This window comes from Heteronotia binoei, chromosome 21 (assembly GCF_032191835.1).
Source record: "Heteronotia binoei isolate CCM8104 ecotype False Entrance Well chromosome 21, APGP_CSIRO_Hbin_v1, whole genome shotgun sequence".
Lineage (NCBI taxonomy): Eukaryota > Metazoa > Chordata > Lepidosauria > Squamata > Gekkonidae > Heteronotia > Heteronotia binoei.
This window is the reverse complement of record NC_083243.1, coordinates 28,532,683-28,553,381: the sequence shown is the minus strand read 5'-3', so window position 1 is coordinate 28,553,381 and position 20,699 is coordinate 28,532,683. Positions and strand designations below refer to the sequence as shown.

The 20,699-nt window shown below is 43.1% G+C and overlaps 2 protein-coding genes across 4 annotated transcripts in view; one reads left to right on the top strand and one right to left on the bottom strand.

Moving 5' to 3' along the window:
• Positions 1-713, bottom strand: part of LOC132590264 (heat shock protein HSP 90-alpha-like) — a 32,701-nt gene extending 31,988 nt beyond the window's left edge. The window contains exon 1 of the mRNA XM_060263274.1: positions 583-713. The gene's annotated coding sequence lies outside the window, so the exon portion shown is untranslated. The remainder of the gene's footprint in view (positions 1-582) is intronic.
• Positions 714-13,559: 12,846 nt separating this feature from the next.
• WDR20 (WD repeat domain 20) overlaps positions 13,560-20,699 on the top strand; it is a 505,375-nt gene continuing 498,235 nt past the window's right edge. Inside the window, exon 1 of one of the 3 annotated variants that reach the window (XM_060263076.1) lies at positions 13,560-13,908. In XM_060263076.1, coding sequence (XP_060119059.1) covers positions 13,654-13,908 — 255 coding nt within the window. In that variant the 5' untranslated portion in view covers positions 13,560-13,653. Of the gene's footprint in view, positions 13,918-20,699 lie in introns of all 3 variants that reach the window. The other 2 variants (XM_060263075.1, XR_009556645.1) reach the window with 2 other exon arrangements.

The following is a 20,699-nucleotide window of genomic DNA, read 5'->3' as shown; positions in this document are numbered from 1 at the left end:
GCAATTCAGAAACCCCTTTCCACTAAGAGTCAGCAATTTTCTAAGCTCTTGAAGACCAAGCAGGCTGATGCTTATTCCCTTCTTCCCCTGTCCCTATCTTTTTTTTTTTTTTTTGTATGCCTGAGTTGTCCCCCTAGACCTCTACTTGCCTAGGGTTGCTGACTGCTTGGAGAGACAAAACTGTCCTTTTCTTTTTGCAGAGACTTAATTGGATGTTTCTCAGATGATGCTGTTTACCTCCATGCCATGAGAAGCTTCAGCTGCCCGTATGCAGGCACCCATTAGGACTGTACTACAGGGACAAGACATTTTTCTCCAGGCCTGTTGGCAACCCTGTCCTTGCCCATGGTTAGCCCTGTCGTGTAGCTTTTATCCCTGGAACAAAAATCAGCCAGTTGGCTCCAGGTGGGCAGCCACATTGGTCTTGGGAAAAAGTGTGTATGCCTCCAAAAGCTCATACCTTAAAGGTGGCCTGGATTCAAAATCTTTTCTACAGCCAATTAGTTGTTAGATACAACACCTTCTCTTACATAAACCAAAGGCCACACAACCAGCTATCGCACCCAAACCGATAAAACCTACCTTACAACAACTCAAGCCAAAAGTTAACATTCTCCAAGACTGGATCCCTCCTGTTTAAATATAGAACACGTCAGGATAGGGTGGAGTTAATTAACTGAGTATTCGCCATTGGCTCTTCTCTCTTTCTGATTGGTTATTAAAGGACAAGAGCCAGTGTGCTGTAGAGTTCAGGATGCTGGACTATGGAGACCCAGGTTTGAATCCCCACTTTGCCACCGAAGCTTTTTAGGTAACCATGGGCCAGTCACATGCTCTCATCCTAACCTACCTCACAGGGTTGTTGTGATGATAAAAAAGAGGGGAGGATATCAATATAAGCTGCTTTGAATCTCCATTGTAGAGAAAGGCAGAGTATAAATCAGAGGTGGCCACACTTGCTTAAAGTAAGACCACATAGAATAAACTTTAGATGTCTGAGAGCCGCAAGACAAGACGGAAGGAAAATAGAGGGAGGAGGGGGGAGGGAGAGAGGGGTGGAAAGAAAGCAGCTTTAACTTCAAATGTATTCTCCAAGCTGCCAGCTGGCTTGGCTTGGAGAAGTGATTTAAAAAGACAAATGCCTTCTCCAAGCTGGCTGATGGAGGCTTTGAAAGCCTTATAGTATGTGTGAAAGAGCACTTGTGCCCATTCCTAGTATAAATGAAGTTAATAAATTAGGGTTGCCAAGTCCAATTCAAGAAATATCTGAGAACTTTGGGGGTGGAACCAAGAGACTTTAGGGGTGGAGCCAGGAGACCTTGGGGTGGAGCCAGGAGCAAAGTTGTGACAAACATAATTGAACTCCAAAGGGAGTTCTGGCCATCACATTTAAAGGGACCACACACCTTTTAAATGCCTTCCCTTCATTGGAATAATGAAGGATAGGGGCACCTTCTTTTGTGGCTCATAGAATTGGACCCCCTGTTCCAATCTTTTTGAAACTTGTAAGGTGTTTTGAGAAAAGGCACTGAATGCTATGCTGAAAATGTGGTGCCTCTACCTCAAAAAACAGCCCCTCCAGAGCCCCAGAAACCCACAGATCAATTCACCATTATACCCTATGGGAATTGGTCTCAATAGGGAATAAAGGAGTGCCCAGAAGACATTCTCTCCCCCTCCCTGCTTTTGATAACCCTGAAGCGGGAGGAGGGCCTCCAAACCGGGGGATCCCCTGCCCCCACCTGCGGATTGGCAACCCTAAAATAAATCAGTAAATGTTTATCATTACATAAGCCAATAGGTTTTGTTTTCTGAAAGTCAGTCCATTGGTTTCCATGGACTTTACTGCAGTGCTAAGTAAAAATGCAAGTCTTTGGACCAGAGCTGTTAAGCTGGACAGAACTGATGCGTGGGCAGCCCCATTTGAATCTCCTACCTAAGAATTTTTTTAAAACCTTGAATAAGTGACATGTCACCAGCTGTTTTAAAAAGTAACCAGAATGAAGGAGTTACTTATTAAATCAAGGTATTTATTATTTTCTATGCTCTTCATCAGCATTATTTCTAAGGCCAAATCCAATTAAAAGACAAAGTACTAACTTTAAACAAAACTAAAACAGAAAAAAGGGAAGAAGATAAATTCTTCTAAGGCATACAAAATTTAACATAGCACAAATGAAACACAAAATTAACTGAAAATTGTATATGGAAGGAGGATGATAAATATTAAAACCATAAAGCCTCTTATCCAGTATAGTAGGTAACTGAACAACATATGAAAATTAGACAATAAAGGAGGGGAGAGGAGAAGATGAAACAATAGCTTAACCAAAATCCAGAGAAAATAAATATGTTTTAATCTGAAGCTGAAGGACCAGATCCTTCCAGCCCTTCAGGGAGTGGTCTCTCCCAAACATGATGTCATTGCTCCCTGACACCTCTGGGAATTAGCTGGGGAGGGTCCAACTTTTCCTGGAAAAGTTGCTGCCCCACATAAAGCAGAGGGTTGGTCTAGGCCCTGGAGTTCCCTTCCAACTCTATTTTCTATGATTTTATAATATAGTATAGCCCAGGGGTGGGGAACAGTGGCTCTCCAGGTGTTTTTTTTGTCTACAACTCCCATCAGCCCCAGTCAGCATGGCCAATGGCTGGGGCTGATGGGAGTTGTAGGCAAAAAACATCTGGAGAGCCACTGTTCCCCACCTAGGCTTCCCAATCCCCAGGTCCCGGGGGGGGGGGATCCCCTGGTTTTAGAGGCTTCTCCCCTCCCCCAGCCAGCTGGCCGGCGGGGGAAACTCCACCCCCACAGCCATTATGCACCTCCAGGAACGATACCCATAGGGAATGATGGGGAATTGATCCGCGGGTGTCAGGGGCTCTGGGAAGACTGTTTTTTGAGGTAGAGGTGCCAAATTTTCCGTATAGCATCTAGTGCCTCTCCCCAAAATATCTCCCAAGTTTCAAAAGGATTGGACCAGGGGGTCCAATTCTATGAGCCCCAAAAGAAGGTGCCCCTATCCTTCATTATTTTCTATGGAAGGAAGGCATTCTAAAAGGTGTGTTGTCCCTTTAAATGTGATGGCCAGTTTCGTTGGAGAACGGCCCCTCCCTTTCTTTTGCTTTCGTTTTCAGAGCAAGTAAAGTTCTGCAGGAACAAGACCCAGTAAGTATTTGTGTGTGTGAGAGAGGGAGGGGGCAGGGAATTCCCTGGTTTGGAGGCCCTCCCCCGGCTTTAGAAATCGTGGGGGGGGGGGGGAAATGTCTACTGGGCACTCTGTTATTCCCTATGGAGAACGATTCCCATAGGGAATAATGGGAAATTGATCCGCAGTATTGGGGGCTCTGGGGGGGGGGCTATGTTTTGAGGTAGAGGCACCAAATTTTTAGTATAGCATCTAGTGCATCTCCCGAAAATACCCCCCAAGTTTCAAAACGACTGGACCAGGAGGTCCGATTCTATGAGCCCCAAAAGATGGTGCCCCTATCCTTCATTATTTCCTATGGAAGAAAAGCATTTTAAAAGGTGTGCTGTCCCTTTAAATGTGATGGCCAGAGCTCCCTTGGAGTTCAATTATGCTTGTCACACCCTTGTTCCTGGCTCCACCCCCAATGTCTCCTGGCTCCACCCTCAAAGTCTCCTGGCTTCGCCCCCAAAGTCCCCAGATATTTCTTGAATTGGACTTGGCAACCCTATCTGGGGCTGGGTAACCAAAAGTTGTTGGGTCGTTGATCGCAAGAACCTATGGAGCTCATACAGGAAGAGTTGGCCCCATAGGTATGCTGGCCTCTGGCCATATAGGGCTTTAAAGGTAAAGGACGGTAAGGCAGTTGGTTCCCTTTCTTGATCTCAACGACTTGGTTACTGTGATCCATGCTACGGTCACCTTGAGATTAGATTACTGCAATGCCCTCAACATGGGACTGCCCTTGTCCCAAATCTGGCGACTCCAGCTAGTGCAGAATGCTGCAGCCATGTTGTTAATGGGAGTTCCTTTACGGGAGCACATTTGGCCTGTGCTGAAAGCACTGCACTGGCTACCGAAGATTCGCTTCAAGGTGCAGGTTATCACCTTTAAAGCCCTACATGGCCAGGGTCCTGCATACCTTAGGGACCGCCTTTCCCCATATATGCCCCAGCGAGTACTTCGATCCGGAACCCAAAACCGGTTGATGGTCCCCAGCATCAAAGAAGCTAGGCTTGCATCAACAAGAGCCAGGGCCTTTTCCATCGCTGCTCCTAGCTGGTGGAATGAGTTTCCGGAGGAGGTGAGGGCCCTACGAGAGCTCACACAGTTCCGCAGGGCCTGCAAAAACGGCACTCTTCCACCACGCTTTTTCAAAATGGCATTTACAGAGATGGATTGGGCCCAGAAACACCACCAGTGGCTTGTCTGGGACCTCCAGAAGTTTAAAAATCGACCAGTCTGATTACCACCACTAATATCTTGTTGTCTGAATACATCGAATTAGCACCAGATGTTTTAATGTTTTTATATTTAATGTTGTTTGTATTTACTGTTAAATGGTTGGGCATGCTGTTGCTGACCGTTGTGTTGTTAGCCGCCCTGAGCCTGCCTTGGCAGGGAGGGCGGGATATAAATTAAATAAATAAACAAACAAATAAGTACCAACACCTTTAAAACACCTTGAAGCTGTCTATTCTTGCAGCCGCCGCCATCTCCTGTGGCAGTGAATTCCACGTGTTAATCCCCCTTTGGGTGAAGAAGTACTTCCTTTTATCAGTTCTAACCCAACTGCTCAGCAATTTCATTGAATGTCCACGAGTTCTCGTATTGTGAGAAAGAGAAAGGAGAGATGGAAGAAGGAAAAGAGGACAGAGAGCTGGGCCCTGCCCAGAGCATTCCTGAAGGACCTGAAGGCAAATTTATCCCTCTGAGTTAAAAATAAGGCAGGACATTACTTTTTTCTGGCTTGCAGTATGGAACAGAGGCACCAGAGGGAGCCAAAGCAAGACATCCAGTTCAGATTTGCAAAGGTTTGACTGCAACACAAATTATTAGAACCTCCCCTTTCACCACTTAGTAACATTGTATTCCACAATATCACTTTCTTTTTTTGTTCAAATATACTTGGCAAAGATCTATTAATATTTATTTATTTTTTGCTAATTGTGTGAATGCTGTAGGAATATGGGAACGTTTGCAACACTATGCTTAAAAGAAACATAGATGGCAGCTTTCTGTCTATATCCGTCATTTTCCCCCCTCTAATAAAAGGGATGGGTCTCAGCCAATGACAGAAATGTTTTAGGGATGCATTGGAATGCACTTAGTGTGGCCAAGGCTGGTTTGATCCTTGTATAGTTTGAAGAAGATGATGATATTGGACTTACATCCCGCTCTCCACTCCAAATCTCAGAGTGGCTCACAATCTCCTTTATCTTCTTCCCCAACAACAGACACCCTGTGAGGTGGATGGGGCCGAGAGGGCTCTCACAGCAGCTGCCCTTTCAAGGACAACCTCTGCCAGAGCTATGGCTGACCCAAGGCCATTCCAGCAGGTGCAAGTGGAGGCGTGCGGAATCAAACCCGGTTCTCCCAGATAAGAGTCCACACACTTAACCACTACACCAAACTGGCTCTCAAAAATGGTTTGCACCATTTTTATTGCATTTTTGCTGCTCAGGTTTGTTCTATTGTTTGTATGCATCATTCACTGTTGGATGTATATTTATACTGTTCTTATTGCATTGTTTGGAATTGCCTTGAAGCTTAAGGAGAGGGATTGGCAACCCTAGTGCAGGGCCTAAGAATCTGCAGCACCAGGGCAGGACAACCCTGGCCTAGAGCTCTAGAAACAGCTTATTCCAATAGCCAAATTACCTGCCCGACAGTTACTGTTAATAAAGAGGCCCTCAGCCAAATAGAACTGGGTGCTCCAGTACACAAACAGATAATGTTCAGAATGGCATGAAACCGAGAGTTTCATTGTGCAGTTTTGTTGAACAACTGAGCTGGAGGGACAGGAAAAGCTGTTGCTGATGGAATTTTCCTTGTGCCGTTTTTAAACATACAGGAGCCCCTTCTAAGTATGGAAAGCAGCAGGGCTTTTTTTTTTGTAGGAAAAGCACAGCATGAACTCATTTGCATATTAGGCCACACCCCTGATGCTAAGCAGCAGAAACTGTGTTTCTGATCAAAAAAAGCCCTGGAAAGCAGTCTTGCCAAATAAGATCACAAGAAAAGCCTTCAGGATCAGACCAGTGGTCCCTCTAGTCCAGCATCCCATTTTGCACAATGGCCAACCAGCTGCGCCGGAGGACTGATGCACAAGGCACAGAGGCCGAGGCTTTTCACTGATGTTGCCTCCTAGCACTGGGTTTGCTGGCTGTGAATGCGCACCTTTGGCCTGTTTCTGTACATTAACAAACTTCTCCAGTCTCTTGCCAATCCTTTTGTTGTGTCATTAGGATTGTGAATCCCCAAGTGGGGGCAGGGGATCCCCTGGTTTGGAAGCCCCTACCCCACTTCAGGGTCATCAGAACACAAGGGAGGGGGAGGGAAATGTCTCCTTGGGCACTCCATTATTCCCTACGAAGACTGATTCCCATAGGGTATAATGGAGAATTGATCTGTGGGTATCTGGGGCTCTGGAGGGGCTGTTTTGTGAGGTAGAGGCACCACCTTTTCAGCATATCATCTGATGCCTCTCCCCAAATGACCCCCCAAATTTCAAAAAGTTTGGACCAGGGGATCCCATTCTATTAATTGAGTTGATATTGACCCTTAAAGCTCTATACCACTTGGATCCAGCATACTTTAAAGACCACCTACTCTCCTATGAACCTGCACATCCAGTCGTGCCAGACTAGAGTTGACCCTGCTTAGCTTCCAACATCTTTCACTTTCTTGAAGCAAAAAGTGAAAACTTTTTTTGTGTGTGTTTTGTTTGTAATATTGTTTGTAATAGGGGCCCTTTCCCCTAGTTTTGATGTTAGATGTGTTTAGATGTTTCTACTGAAATTATTTTATGTATACTTAATTTACTGAATCTACTGAAAATAATCTACTGAAATTATTTTATATATACTTAAATGCTGTTTTAATGTTTTGGTTTGCTTCCTTGGGGATCCTATTTGGGTGGAAAGGCAGCACAGAAAGGCTTGAAATAAAAACGTAGCTGAATGGCAGTCATCCTGAAACCAACGAGTCTTTGTTTCATTGCTTCGTTTTTGCTTCATAGAAGGCCCTAAATTTGGTGTAAAGGTGGGATAATGTGACTAACCCATAGAAGGCTTCCTACCCTCACACACTCTCTGGAGCTGTATGAACAATTTCCATATGTACTGGACTCTATGTTTGGCGGGTTCTTTTTGTGCGCTTGGATGCAGTGAGACGGAAGAGACTCTTTCCTACACCTTTGAGACTTGGGCTCTATATGGAAACCAATGAGCAGTTTGGGCGTGAAGCTTGACTGCCATGATTTGGTATGGGGATCTGGGGGGTGGTTCTTTTGCATGCATATAAGTGGGACATGGCCCCGCCATTTTGTTTTGTTCCGAAGTTATCAATAAAGCATGTTCCTGTTTTGAACCTCTATGCATCGAAGCCAGTATTTAACAATTTCTCATCATGTTTCTGTGTGCCAGCCCAGAGGTTGGGATGCCAGATGTCCCAATTATTTTCAAGAACTTCCCACTCCTTGCCATCAGTCTCCAGATTTTTGGGTCATATTTGAAATCAGCTCTGTAGTAGAGCATCAGAGGATGTGGCAGGTATGAATTCCTCATGTCTTTCATAGCCTTCCTGATTAATGTTAAACTGCCCATTTAATATATACTGAATGCAGAGGTGAAGGAGGAGGCATGTCTAATGATGATGAAGCATCAGTATTATTTATGGCAAGAGATGCATGAAATGAATGTGGGATGAGGATGAAATGATTGATCCAACAGCCTTCCCACACTGAAGATGTCACAAAATTTCCCAGCCCACTGGGAATACTTTCACTGAAAATATTCATTGATTCCCAAAAGTATTTTAGCTTCTTATTAATAATAAGGAGGGACGGTGGGTCAGTGGTAGAGCATCTGCTTGGTAAGCAGAAGGTCCCAGGTTCAATCCCTGGCATCTCCAACTAAAAAGGGTCCAGGCAAATAGGTGTGAAACCTCAGGTTGAGACCCTGGAGAGCTGCTGCCAGTCTGAGTAGACAATACTGACTTTGATGGATCCAAGGTCTGATTCAGTAGAAGGCAGCTTCATATTCATATTCAATAATAAAAACGTGCTTCTGTTTTTTGTGGTACTATTTCACAACTAGAGTTCTTTCTCGGGGATTTTTCAATGGAAGAAATCAATAGGATGATGACTTTAAGTGTGTGTATGGGTGGCATTTTGGATTGCTATGAGAACCCAAGATGTCCTCCTAGGGTTGCCAACCTCCAAGTGGTACTTGGAGATCTCCAGCTGTTACATTTGATCTCCATCCAACCAAGATCAGTTCCTCTGGAAAAAATGGCTTCTTTGGAGAATGGACCCTGCTAAGTCCCTCCCTTCCCCAAACCCTGCTCCCCTAAGGCTCAACCCCCCAAAAATCTCCAGGTATTTCCCAACCCCCAGATGGAAACCCTACCCCAAGCTTAATTTTTCTTGATGCCTCTGCATGCACAGCCATTTTTTTATTTTTAAACTACTGTTTTTTATTTTTCCGCAAACCTGAGTGTTTCTCTCGTTCTCTTTTTGTAATATATTGGGTGGCAGAGATATGCAGGGGAGCAGAGATTGCAATTATATATATATGGTCGAGGACCTGCCTACCTTAGGGACCGCCTCTCTCCATATGTTCCCCAGAGAGCACTACGATCAAGTTCAAAAAATCTTCTCGAAATCCCTGGGCCAAAAGAAACCAAACTAAAAACTACCAGAGAACAGGCGTTCTTCACGAAGGCCCCCCAATGATGTAATCAACTGCCGGAAGAGGTGCGGGCCCTGCGGGATTTTAACGAATTCCGTAGGGCCTGCAAAACTGTCCTCTTCCAGCTAGCTTTTTAAGACGGAATCCCTGATAACATCAATAACCACCGTGCCATCTTATACACAATTTGTTTATATTATAATGTCATATTGTTTTATTGGTTTTACTGTTTAAATTATTAATTATATTATATATTGTTTTATTGTATCATGGTCTTACCATGTCTTGTTAGCCGCCCTGAGCCTGCCTTGGCGGGGAGGGCAGGATATAAATAAAAGTTTATTATTATTATTAATTAGATATAGCGATCTTTTCACAGACTTTTCCATGCAGTTTGGGTGCTGAACAACGGAATTTTTTTCCTCAGACCTTCCATACAATATCACTTCCCATTTCTTATCTTCCCATACTTTCCTTGTCGTTTCTCTATGGTTTTTCAAATCATGATCCGAAGGACAAAAAATGGATAACATCATGAAGAAGATACATCTAGGTGGGTAGCCATGTTGGTCTGAAACAGTGGAACAAATTTTGAGTCCACTGAATAATGGTATCTGAATAAGTGTGCTTGCACATGAAAGCTCATACTTTGAATAAACTTTTGTTGGTCTTAAAAGTGCCATTGAACTCAACGTTTCTTCATCACGAAGCTCCCAAACCATGGGAAAACTTCAATTTCCTTCTCATCTCTGTGACATCAGCCAGTTTTCCCTGTGGGCACCCAATTTGGTGTTTTCTAGATGCAGATGGACAAATAAAACCCTGGTACTGTCTTTATAGCACAGATACTTAGTCTAATTGCCTTTCCACTTAAGAGCTTAAGTAATCATATGTTGAGTGGATTAGATGGCTGTTGGCAGGTGGTACTTCGGCACCATAGCGGACAGTGTTGTCTTCTCTTCTTTGCTCTTCTCTTTCTCCCACCTTGCAGAGGACCACCATAAAAGATGCAATCCTATGTACGCTGCCCTGGTAGTAAGCCCTGTAACACTGTGGGACTTATTCTTGAAAAAACAGGATACGCTGGGTTAGACTGCATAGTAATCAATATTTCTTCCAAGACAAGGAACTGACTAAACAAAACCCTGGATCAGCAATTCATTTTATGAGAGTGACACTTTGCAGGAACGATGGAGGTTGCCAGACATCTTCCAGAATGGATCGCCAGCTAGTGTTGTAATACCTTCCCCACTAAGACTCTTTGCCTTGGCATTGGCAACAGGTAGCCTTTCCGGGTAGCGATGCCAGCCTCCAAGTGGGACCTGGGAACCCCCTGGAATTGCAGCTCATCTCTAGACAACAGAGATCAGATCCCCTGGAGAAAATCGGTGCTTTGGAGGGTGGCCTCTCTGGCATTGTACCCCATTAAGGTCCCTGTCCTCCCCAGGCTCCATCCCCAAATCTCCAGGAGTTTCCCAACTGTATCTGGCAATCTTACCCCCTCATCTTCTGACAGTGGCCAGGGGGAACTGGGCAACCCTACTTTGGGGCCCAGTCAGCCCCGTAGCTAGCAATGTTTTGCTCAGGGGGCCCAAGTGGGGCCTGCTATAATATGACAGTGTGGAGCTGTCACACCATGTTTATAAAAACCCCCAATAAATAAATAATGCATACAAGTGGTTTACTGCATAAAAATGTTTCAGAGTTGTTATTGTTACAAATAAAAGTGGTTTACTGCAGAATAATATTTCAGATTTGTTATAATTTATTACAGTAGTAGTCAACTCCAAAGTAAGGTCTGGACCACCATATATCACAGGGGTGGCCAAACTGTGGCTCGGGAGCCGCATATGGCTCTTTCACACATATTGTGTGGCTCTCAAAGCCCACACTACCCCGTTGGCCAACTTGGAGAAGGCATTTCTTTCTTTAAAACACTTCCCCAAGCCAACAAAGTGGGTAGCTTGGAGAACGCATTTAAAGTTGCTTTTTTCCCCATCTCTCTCTCCCCCCCCATCTATTTGCCTTCCTTCCTTCCTCCCTCCATTCTCTCCCTCTCTCCATGTGGTTCTCAAATATTTGACATTCATGTGGCTCTCAATCATATAACGTTTATTGCATGTGGCTCTTATGTTGGCCATCCCTGATATATCATATGCCCCCACATTCAAGGGATTCTCTCCTTCTAGGGCATATGTGCTGGGTCCTTGTTCAAAGAGCAGTTCTCCTGCCTGTTGTTCAAAAACCAAGTACCCCCAGGACAATCACACAAGCAGAAACACTATGATCTGGCACCTTTTAAGACCAAACTAGAAAGTATTCAAACTAGAAAGTTTTGTGTGCAAACACACTTCCTCAGATACAAACAATCAGGTAGAGATCTTACCGTCAGGTAGACGATATAGAGTGTTGAAGGCTAGGACAAACAGATTTAAGGACAGTTTCTATCCAAGTGCTGTGGTTAGATTAAATGTAGGGTTATGAATGATTATTTGTTTTAGATGTATTTAAATGGTTTAAATGGTTTTATGAATGATTATCTGTTTTAGATGTATTTAAATGGTTTTAATGGTTTTAGATGTATTTAAATAGTTTATGAATATGTGTGTTTGATGTGTTGGTATGTTTGTGGAAGAGCACCTCATTTCGTTGCTCTCTTTTTGTTGAGAACAATGACAATAAATTTATCTATCTATCTACTATCTATCTATCTATCTATCTATCTATCTATCTATCTATCTATCTATCTATCAAATATAATATCCTCAAGTCCTACTTATAATGCTTCAGTTCCTTTTACCAAACTGAGTTTCCTGAATTTGAATTCATTCACAAGCACATTGCAACTTTGCATTCTGACTTCTTTATTTTAAATAGTCCTTGTATCCTTTTATCCAAAGATTTATCCTTGTATCCAAAGATTTCCATTCAAATTCTGTCTGAACAGACAAGCTTTGACAGTCGAAACCTTAGATTCCCAAACCCAAGACAAATCAATCACTGGACATACCAAGATATCTTGTTCACCTGCTCATCTTCAACATTGTATATGCTGTTAAATGCCAACAATTCCTATCTGATTTAGTAGAAATGATGTTGGATATCCTGCCCTATACTCAATCTCAGAATGGCTCACAATCTCCTTTATCTTCCTTCCCTACAACAGAAGCCTGAGAACAAAAGAAGCAATTGATCTGGCAAATGGTTACTTTTATGGCACTGAAGGTGTCAACAAATGTTAATTTCAGGGAGACATGATCTGCAGCTGGAATTGGGAATCTCAAATTTCACTAAAAAGTAAAGGTAGTCCTCTGTGCAAGCACCAGTCATTTCCGACTCTGGGTTGACGCTGCTAACCCAGAGTCAACATCAGAGTTAAAACAACGCCTGACATTAGTCTGCATTGAAAACACTCACTGAAAGGAAAATTACTGAAAAGGCTGTGTGAGGGGGCCTGTAAAAAATGCAAGGAGGCCATGCCCCCTCTGGCCTTGAGAGCTATGGTGCTGGGTCCAGTTTGCGTACTGTTGCCTCCAGCTGCTGGAAGAACAGGATGCCTTTTCTGCCTTGTTACCATTTCTAATACCACACACTACAGCAGCACAATATTTGCATTGATGGACAAAGTTACTTAGGGAAATGCAATAATCACTTCCTCTTAGATAGATCCAAGTGAGCAGCTGAGTTGGTCTGAAGGAGTAGAACAAAGCAGGAGTCAAGTCGCTTTTTTAAAAGACCAATTTTTATTCAGCTTTCGTGTGCTCTCTTAAGCACACTTCATCAGACAAAGGATCACACGAAAGCTTACGTTCTGAATAAAAATTGGTTGGTCTTAAAGGTGCCACTTGACTCCTGCTTTGTTCCACTTCCTCTTAACATACAGATCGAGTGGATCATCCCAAAGTATATAACAAGCTATGCTTAGCTTCCAGAATGCATGACTAGCAGCAATTTGTTTGTGTGAGAACTAATGCCAGCTTAAAAAACAAAAACACCCACATGTATTTAGAACATTTTTGTCCTACTCTTCCTCCAAGAGCTCACAACAGCATACAATACATTTTGCCATCACAACAACCTTGTGAGGTAGGTTAGGCTGTGACTGACCAAAGGTCATCCAGCAAGCTTTATGGCAGAATGGTGATTTGTATCCAGCTGTCCCAGAACCTAGCTGAACCGCTGCACTGTTATATAATCTCCTCCTTGCTCTTAAATTGTATATAGAGAAAATATAGCCTGCTTGCAGGATAGGGTGGGGTATAAACTAAAAAATTAAATTAAACCGACGAAGTTTTATTCAACTGAATTGGTCTTAAAGGTGCCACTGGACTCAGCATTCTTCTGCTGCTTCAGACCAACACCGCTATTCCACCTGAATCTTCCCCCACATAGCTTACATTTATTTTGTTAACCCTACATCTATCTGATGACCTTCCTTCCCAACTTTAAGGTTTCCATAACGCCCCCCGGGCCTTCTGCGCATGCTCCCATCCCCACCTTCTCGTTCATTCGCCTCTCACGGGCTGAGGCGCCTCCCTTTTTATTTTCCTCCCCGCCTGAACTTCGCCCCGCCCCCTCCACCCCCTGCGAAGAGGCAGAACGCCAACGCATGCGCCGCGCAGGAATCCACGGGAGAGAGGGCAGGGAGGGGGCCGGGCCGCGCGGCTCCTCCCACTTCCCGGCGTGAGCTTTCCCTTCCCTTTCGGGCCGGAGTCGAGATTTCCTCCTTCGTTGCGGCTGCGCGCTGAGCCTTACATCCGGGTACTGGGACAGGATGAATGCTCCTTTCCAAGATGGCGGCGGAGGGAGGAGGGAAGGAGATGAACGAGATTAAGACCCAGTTCACCACCCGGGAGGGGCTGTACAAGCTGCTGAGCCACTCGGAGTACAGCCGGCCCAACCGGGTGCCCTTCAACTCGCAGGGCTCCAACCCCGTCCGCGTCTCCTTCGTCAACGTCAACGACCAGAGCGGCAACGGGGACCGGCTCTGCTTCAATGTGGGCCGGGAGCTCTACTTCTATATCTACAAGGGGGTGCGCAAGGTAACGCGCGGGAGAGGGCCTGGAGCCCCTTGGTAGGCCTGCGGAGGCGGCGGGTAGGCTGAGGGGAGTGTAGGCTGGCGGCTGGAAGGGGGTGGCGACGGCGCTCGGCCCTTCAGCTGGACTCCTCCTTGGTCAGAGGGCTCTTGGCTGCCTCGGCCACGCAGTTGTCAACAAGCCGCCTCCGATATTCTTATGACCAATGTTCCCTCTAAGCGGCAGAGTCTTGTGAGCAAAAATTCGACGTTGTGAGCTACTGGTATTCAAGTGGTGAGCGACTGCATCAATTAGTGTGCTCTGGGGTCCTCCTTCCGGAGCTAAGACAAAAATGTGTGTGCTGGAGACTAAAAATCTGTGAGCTAGCTCACGCTAACTCAACTTAGAGGGAACACTGCTTGTGACCAATGTTCCCTCTAAGCTGCAGAATCTTGTGAGCAAAAATTCTACTTTGTGAACTACTAGTATTAAATTTGTGAGCTACTGGCATTAAAGCTGTGAGCATAAATTTTTGTGCTCTGGGGCTATTTTTCCTGAGCTAAGACAAAAATGTGTGAGCTAGAGGCTAAAAATCTGTGAGCTAGCTCAGGTTGACTCAGTTTAGAGGGAACACTGCTTGTGATCCCTTCTCTGTTTGGGGGGAGGGACCGTAGAGGTATTGATGTTGTTCTTTCTGTCGATCTGGGGAACAGGAAGAGTTATGTTGCTGCCCTTCGTGCCCGTGTTGCATTGGTCCCCCATTGTTATGAGAATGCACATTATGCAAACAAATCAGGTGCATCTAGATACCTACCAGTGTTCCTTCTAAGCTGAGTTAGAGTGAGCTAGCTCACAGATTTTTAGGCTCCAGCTCACAGATTTTTAGGCTCCAGCTCACACATTTTTGTCTTAGCTCAAAAAGGATGATCCCCAAAGCACACTGATTTACGCAGTAGCTCACAACTTTAATGCCAGTAGCTCACAAAATCGAATTTTTGCTCACAAGACTCTGCAGCTTAGAGGGAACATTGATGTCTACTAGGAAGAGATTGCTGCATCTGGTTTGAATGAAAGGGCCAAGGGTGGTTATGGTCAATAAAATGTTCGAACTTGTGAATGCTAGTGCTGGGAGGCAAGGTGAAGTGAAGGCCTTGGCTTCTAAGCCCTGTTTTTGTGGGGGTTTTGGCCTCCAGGGCAGCTCTTTGGCTGCTCTGTAAAACATGGTGCTGAACCAGAAGGACCACTGATCTAAAGCTGCAGTGACCAGGCCTCTTACGTTCTTTTAGTGTGTGTGTGATCTATAGAAAATAGATATCTTAAAGTTGCATGTACTCCTGGCCAAGGGGTGGGGAAGTGGCATGAATGGCTGTTGGTTTGTTGCTGCTGTTTATTAGCTAGAATGTTTTGGATATTTTGACATCCTTTGGATTTACAGGCCTTGTTTTAAGGGACTGTTTGAACTGTGGATCAGTACAATGTTTTTCTAAGTCTCTTGTTAGAGAACAGATGAAGTCAGCATATATGCATGTTCACCTGTTTTTCTTGTAAGATGAGATCATGGTATCTTGTAGTCTGCTGTGGTGGCAGTGTTTATGTATGAGTGCTTGGTTTTCTGTTGAAAGAGTGGAATATCTTGAGAGCTTAAGAATTTTGTCCTGTGTGGGAAGTCTCCTGTTGACTGGCATATGTTTGAAAAAAGTAGATAGGCTGTGCAGTTAGATATAAATGTGTGCATATGACATAAGGGATGGGAGATCTGTCTCTGATTCAGGTAACACAAAACCGTGCTTCAATCTACTTGTTTAAGAAGTCATGTATTTGCATTTATGTATCAATTTGGTGAAACCCTTAATGCTGTTCAAATAAGCACAGATGTAACAAATCAGGGTTTCACAGAATTACAAATTAACCTTGAAGTGTTTGCTTTTCTGTACAGTAATAAAGTCAGTAATTATGCAGAGGTGAATTTAATGGGCAATTATTAACATGAAAATAGTCTGTTTCAAAGGAGCTGGACTTCAAGTAAATTCAAACCCATGTTGTAGTTCTGCACCTGTGCCATCAGTTGATTTCCCAATGTATTGTATCTGGTTTCTTGTAGCAGCAGTTCAGCATCTCATTTTCATTAAAGAGAAGTCTTTGAAACTAAATGGTTTAAAGTATTGCCATGAAACATATGGAATCTTTCAGATATGGTTGTAAAAGGTTTTGAGAGGCAGTTACTATTACTCTAGATAGCCAAAGATCTTTGTAAATTGAAAGATGTTTAATCAGAAAATCCTGTTTTAAGTAGTATTCTCCAGGCTTGTAAATTTACAGTAAATTGTAAACAACTCATTTGTGCTGAGTGCCTTTGGGCTGGAAAATTATTGTAAAGTAGATGAGAATAGGTTCTTGGCTTATACCCCTTTCCCTGGCTATTATGTGGTGCAAATGACTTGCACTGATATGCATGGGCACCAGAACTAATTTTTGAAGACTTCTGTCTTCATGAATTTGCTTGTGAGGTTGTGATACTCAAAATAACAGATGAACTTCTAAAAGTATGGAACATTCATGCTTTATTGTTTTGATTTGCTGAGTACACCATGACAGGCTTCTTGTGGAAGAAAGATGGCATTTGTTCAGTAGTGACTACAAAATTTTTGAAGAAATTTTTATATTAAAGCTCTTCTCCAAATTAATAGAGAGAAGCAGAAAATTTGCAACACATGTGCTACATTCCCAGGATTTTATTTGTTTGACTGGAATGGTGCTTAATTCTAGTCAGTTATTAAGCAGCGGTAGAACAAATGCTTTGTACTCTTCCTTTGCCTAACCCACCAGGTTGTTAGTCTGAAATGCTGCTATGAAAACAAATGTAACGTGGAGTGAAAACAGATATAACTTGGAGAGATCATTTAATTGGTCTTAGGCTCCATGACATCTAAAGAATAAATAGGCTCCCTCACCTGTTAAACTTCAGTATCACAGAAGTAATTTGTACGTCTTTGTATGTATCAAAAACCTTATGCGTTCAGTTTCTGATAATGATATTGGAACTATATATATGTCAGGTTTTGCTGTATCTTTGGGATGCATTGGTGACACAATTGAGATCACTTATGGATTGCTTGTGCCATGACATCCTTGAAAAACAGATGTGCTTACTGAGTGGTTTACAAAACTCTATATGGTGAATTTTGCTTCCCTTTAATGCATGTTGTGAAGTGGATATTCTAATCCATGTTAGTGACTGAAGAACCCCATAGTTCTTTATAAAGTTCATGTCACTATGATTTTGCCTGTATATTGGTGCAACTTTGATTAGTGGGAATGAACTAGGGGCTTTTTCATGAACATGAGTGAAATTTGAATACATGTACTTTGTAGAGAAAACAGGTAGAACATAGACCATTTTAAAGAGAACTTTGAGAAAGCAAACAAGAATGACATACCAGAAATTTAAGTGTTACTGTCTTGCTGTAAGATATGTCTGCTTACTGAGGAATCTGTCCCTAATGCTCTAGCCTGTCAAGACAATCTGTTGATAGATACTGATTATTGAAGTTACATCTGTTGATCAGGGAAGTGACTGCTTATGTTCTTAAAAAATATTTAAGATTCTAATTCATTCCTCCTTAGCAACACATAGATAGATGGAGACAGATTCTACAAATGGTGCTCATGGGTCTTTGCTACTGCTCAAAGCACTGAAGGCCCAGAAACAAAATGCAGGGTGGTACAGAGAAGAGGGGGGATTGTATAATGTCATTCCTTGCTCTTTAACTGATGGGATTTTCACTCACTCAAGAGGAGAGTGGGGGCAGTGTTGCCTACTTCTGTCCCTCGTGCCTTTTGCCATAGGATTTGCAGGACTTTTGCCAACAGTGTTCTGGAGGCTATTGAGGCACAGAGGGTGTGGGAAGATTGGTAACCTTGAATACTGTCTGCTCGTGATTTGTCCATTCCAAGTATTTGTAGAAGTACTTAGATTCAGTAAGCCTGTTCTCATTACTGTTTCTGGCTTTGAAACTGCCCACAGCTTAGGCAGAAGTTAATACTGTCGAAGCCAACATTGAAGTTGTAAATACCCTTGACTTCAGAATGGCTATCGTAAACAGAACTGGAAAAAAATTCCAGATTTCTGGGTTTTTCCTGAGAATACAAAGTGTCAATTCACTGACACAAATTTGGCAGCAATGTATTGCACAGATTAAGTAGAAAATTTTAGCTAATAAAGTTATTCTAAACAGGCATTCTATTCTGTCTGCCTTTTAAGTCAGTTGCAGTAGCGTTATTTAAATACTGTTATAGAAAGGCAAGTCACTGTGGAGTGGAGGAACTTCCATCTAGCCTTTTCTTTTCAAAGGAGGCACTTGTGATCCACCACTGAATTTTAAATGTACAGTCTAGGAGTGTGTATAGTGAGAGCTATTGTGGTGTAGTGGTTAGAGGATGAGGCAGATGGAGACTCAGGTTGACATCTTCACTTGCTTCGAAAAAGTCATGGTGTGACCTTGAGCCAATTGAATACTGTCAGTCTAACGTACTTTGTTTATGGTCATTGTGAGGATAACATGGGAGGGGGAGACCGTGTGTGTCACTCAGAGCTCTGTGGGGGAAGGATGGGATGAAAATGCAATGTTCAAGATCTTTGAATAGTGAAGCCAGAACTAATCAGTGTTGAATAAACTTCAGTATACACTCTTTGCTTAAAGCCATAAATTAGACTGATGCAAAGCTGGCCTGATCCAGCGGTGGGTACAAGATTCTCAGCAGCCTCTCTAGTGCAAGACAGTATGCCAGCAACTGGTCAGTAGTATGCTTTTGGATCAGACCCTGTCTTCACAACCCTAAATAGTGTTAGAAAGATTTCTAGAAGAATCTGTTTTTTGTGAGCAGTGTAATTTGAACTACAGGCATTTTCTCAAACTTTTATGATAAAAAGTTATGTTAGGTCACCAATTGATTTGATAAATACCGGGGAGCATGGCAAAAGAATTTGTGGCCGAACCATATTAGTTTTCCAGCCTGCACTGCAGCAGGGCTGAATGATTTCAGGATTATTTAGCTGTCTTGGCTTTTCACCTGTGGGATAACTGACTCAGTAGGAAGGAAAGTGATACCTGATAAGCTGTTTGCCCCAGGTTCACAAGCAGCTGGACTTAGACCAACAGTATCCCTGGCAGTAGATAAATTATAGTAATCCAGGCTTTGTCTTGTGGAATTTTGTATGTAATGGTTTCTGCTTCTGTATTGCTGTCATACCCTTTCTTGATGACTTCACTCTTCCATGGTTCTCTGAGAATTTTGAGTTATGATCTTATCTCCTTGACAGGCATTGGATAAAATGTGTTGCTTCTGACCTGATTGCTTTAGGGCAGAAGTATAAATGTTTTGCAACCTGATCCTATAACCATGTAATTTAGAAGTAAATCTTAACTGTGTTCAGTGGGACCCTTACTCTGCTACCCCCTTTGTTCTTAATTGTTTCACAGAATTGTGTCCAGCATACATTTACATTCTTTCTTAATTAGGTAATGTTTTTTGGGTAGCTATATCATCAAGTAGTTTTTAATATTAAGGTCTTATTTATTGCACAGAGTCCCCAGTTCTAGAAAGATCTGTAAAACCTATTAGTTGCATAGCGTAGTGCTTAGGAGCTAAGTTGTTGGCTCATGGTGAATACATCAGTACAGTCATAAATATTCTGGTTTGTCTTAGTCAAAGTCACCATCTCTTAGTGGATAAAAGGCCCTGACAGATCTGTTATGAGGATTATGGAGGGTGAATGCGAAGCTGTTTGAGGACTTCAGAAAAATACTATATATTAATAACGGTTAAGAGTATACAAGGGGGGGGGGGCAAATGAGGATCTCTAGAGGAGAAATCTGAACCTCCACTGTGCCCTCCACCTTTTGCTTTGATAATTTACTTTCATCCTTGGCCATGTGGCCCTCCTCCCAGTTCCTACATTTTCACAGGCAAAGCATGTTTTGGGGCCAGGGGGAGGGTATTTGATGTATTAGGAAATTTATTTGCAGAAAATGTACCTTGTCTGAGTGGTCCCCCCCCCCACACTGTGCAGATTTTTAAATCTGTACTGGAGGGCAATTCATAGCTATAAGATATAATGGAAGTGGTTTCTCTGTACTGTAGTCACAAATTTCACTGGAATAAAGCTGACCAGGGGACTGATTTTATATGAATTTGGGTTTCTTTTTGTCAAGTGTTTTGGTTTTCTGTGTTTCAGTGATTGGTATTGTGTATGCATGCACAGTTTTAAGGATCACGAGCTTGATTACAACAAAACGGAAGCAAAACTTAAATGGAGATTTTCAGGTTGAACGACCTGGGGTATGAAATTTGAAATCATCCATCGTACTCATGCTAGTTAAGAGACAGCAGAGTTTATTTTGAGTCGATTACGAATTGCATGCTTTGGTAATGAATACTGTTTGGACTATGGATCAAAAATGTGATCACTTTCTGGATTGCTGTTTGGCTAATGATGTTAGCAACTGATTTGTTTCTGTGCCTACCATGTTGGGGTGCTTGGGAGCTCGTAAATTTTCTGGGTTCTGCATCACATTCTTCTAGCTTCAAGATTCCCTTGCACTACCATTTTGGGTCGTGCGCACTATACTGGCCTGCAGTTCTGTACACAGTGCTCAAGTTCTCATGGCTAATAACTTACTGTAGCATACTGCTGACAAGCAGCCATGGACTTCTGTGCATGGCCCTGAAGATGTATACAAATAAAATGTTAAGCCACATGTCCCTGCATGCTTCAGGTGTCATGGGTTATCCAAAATTATAGCTGTGGC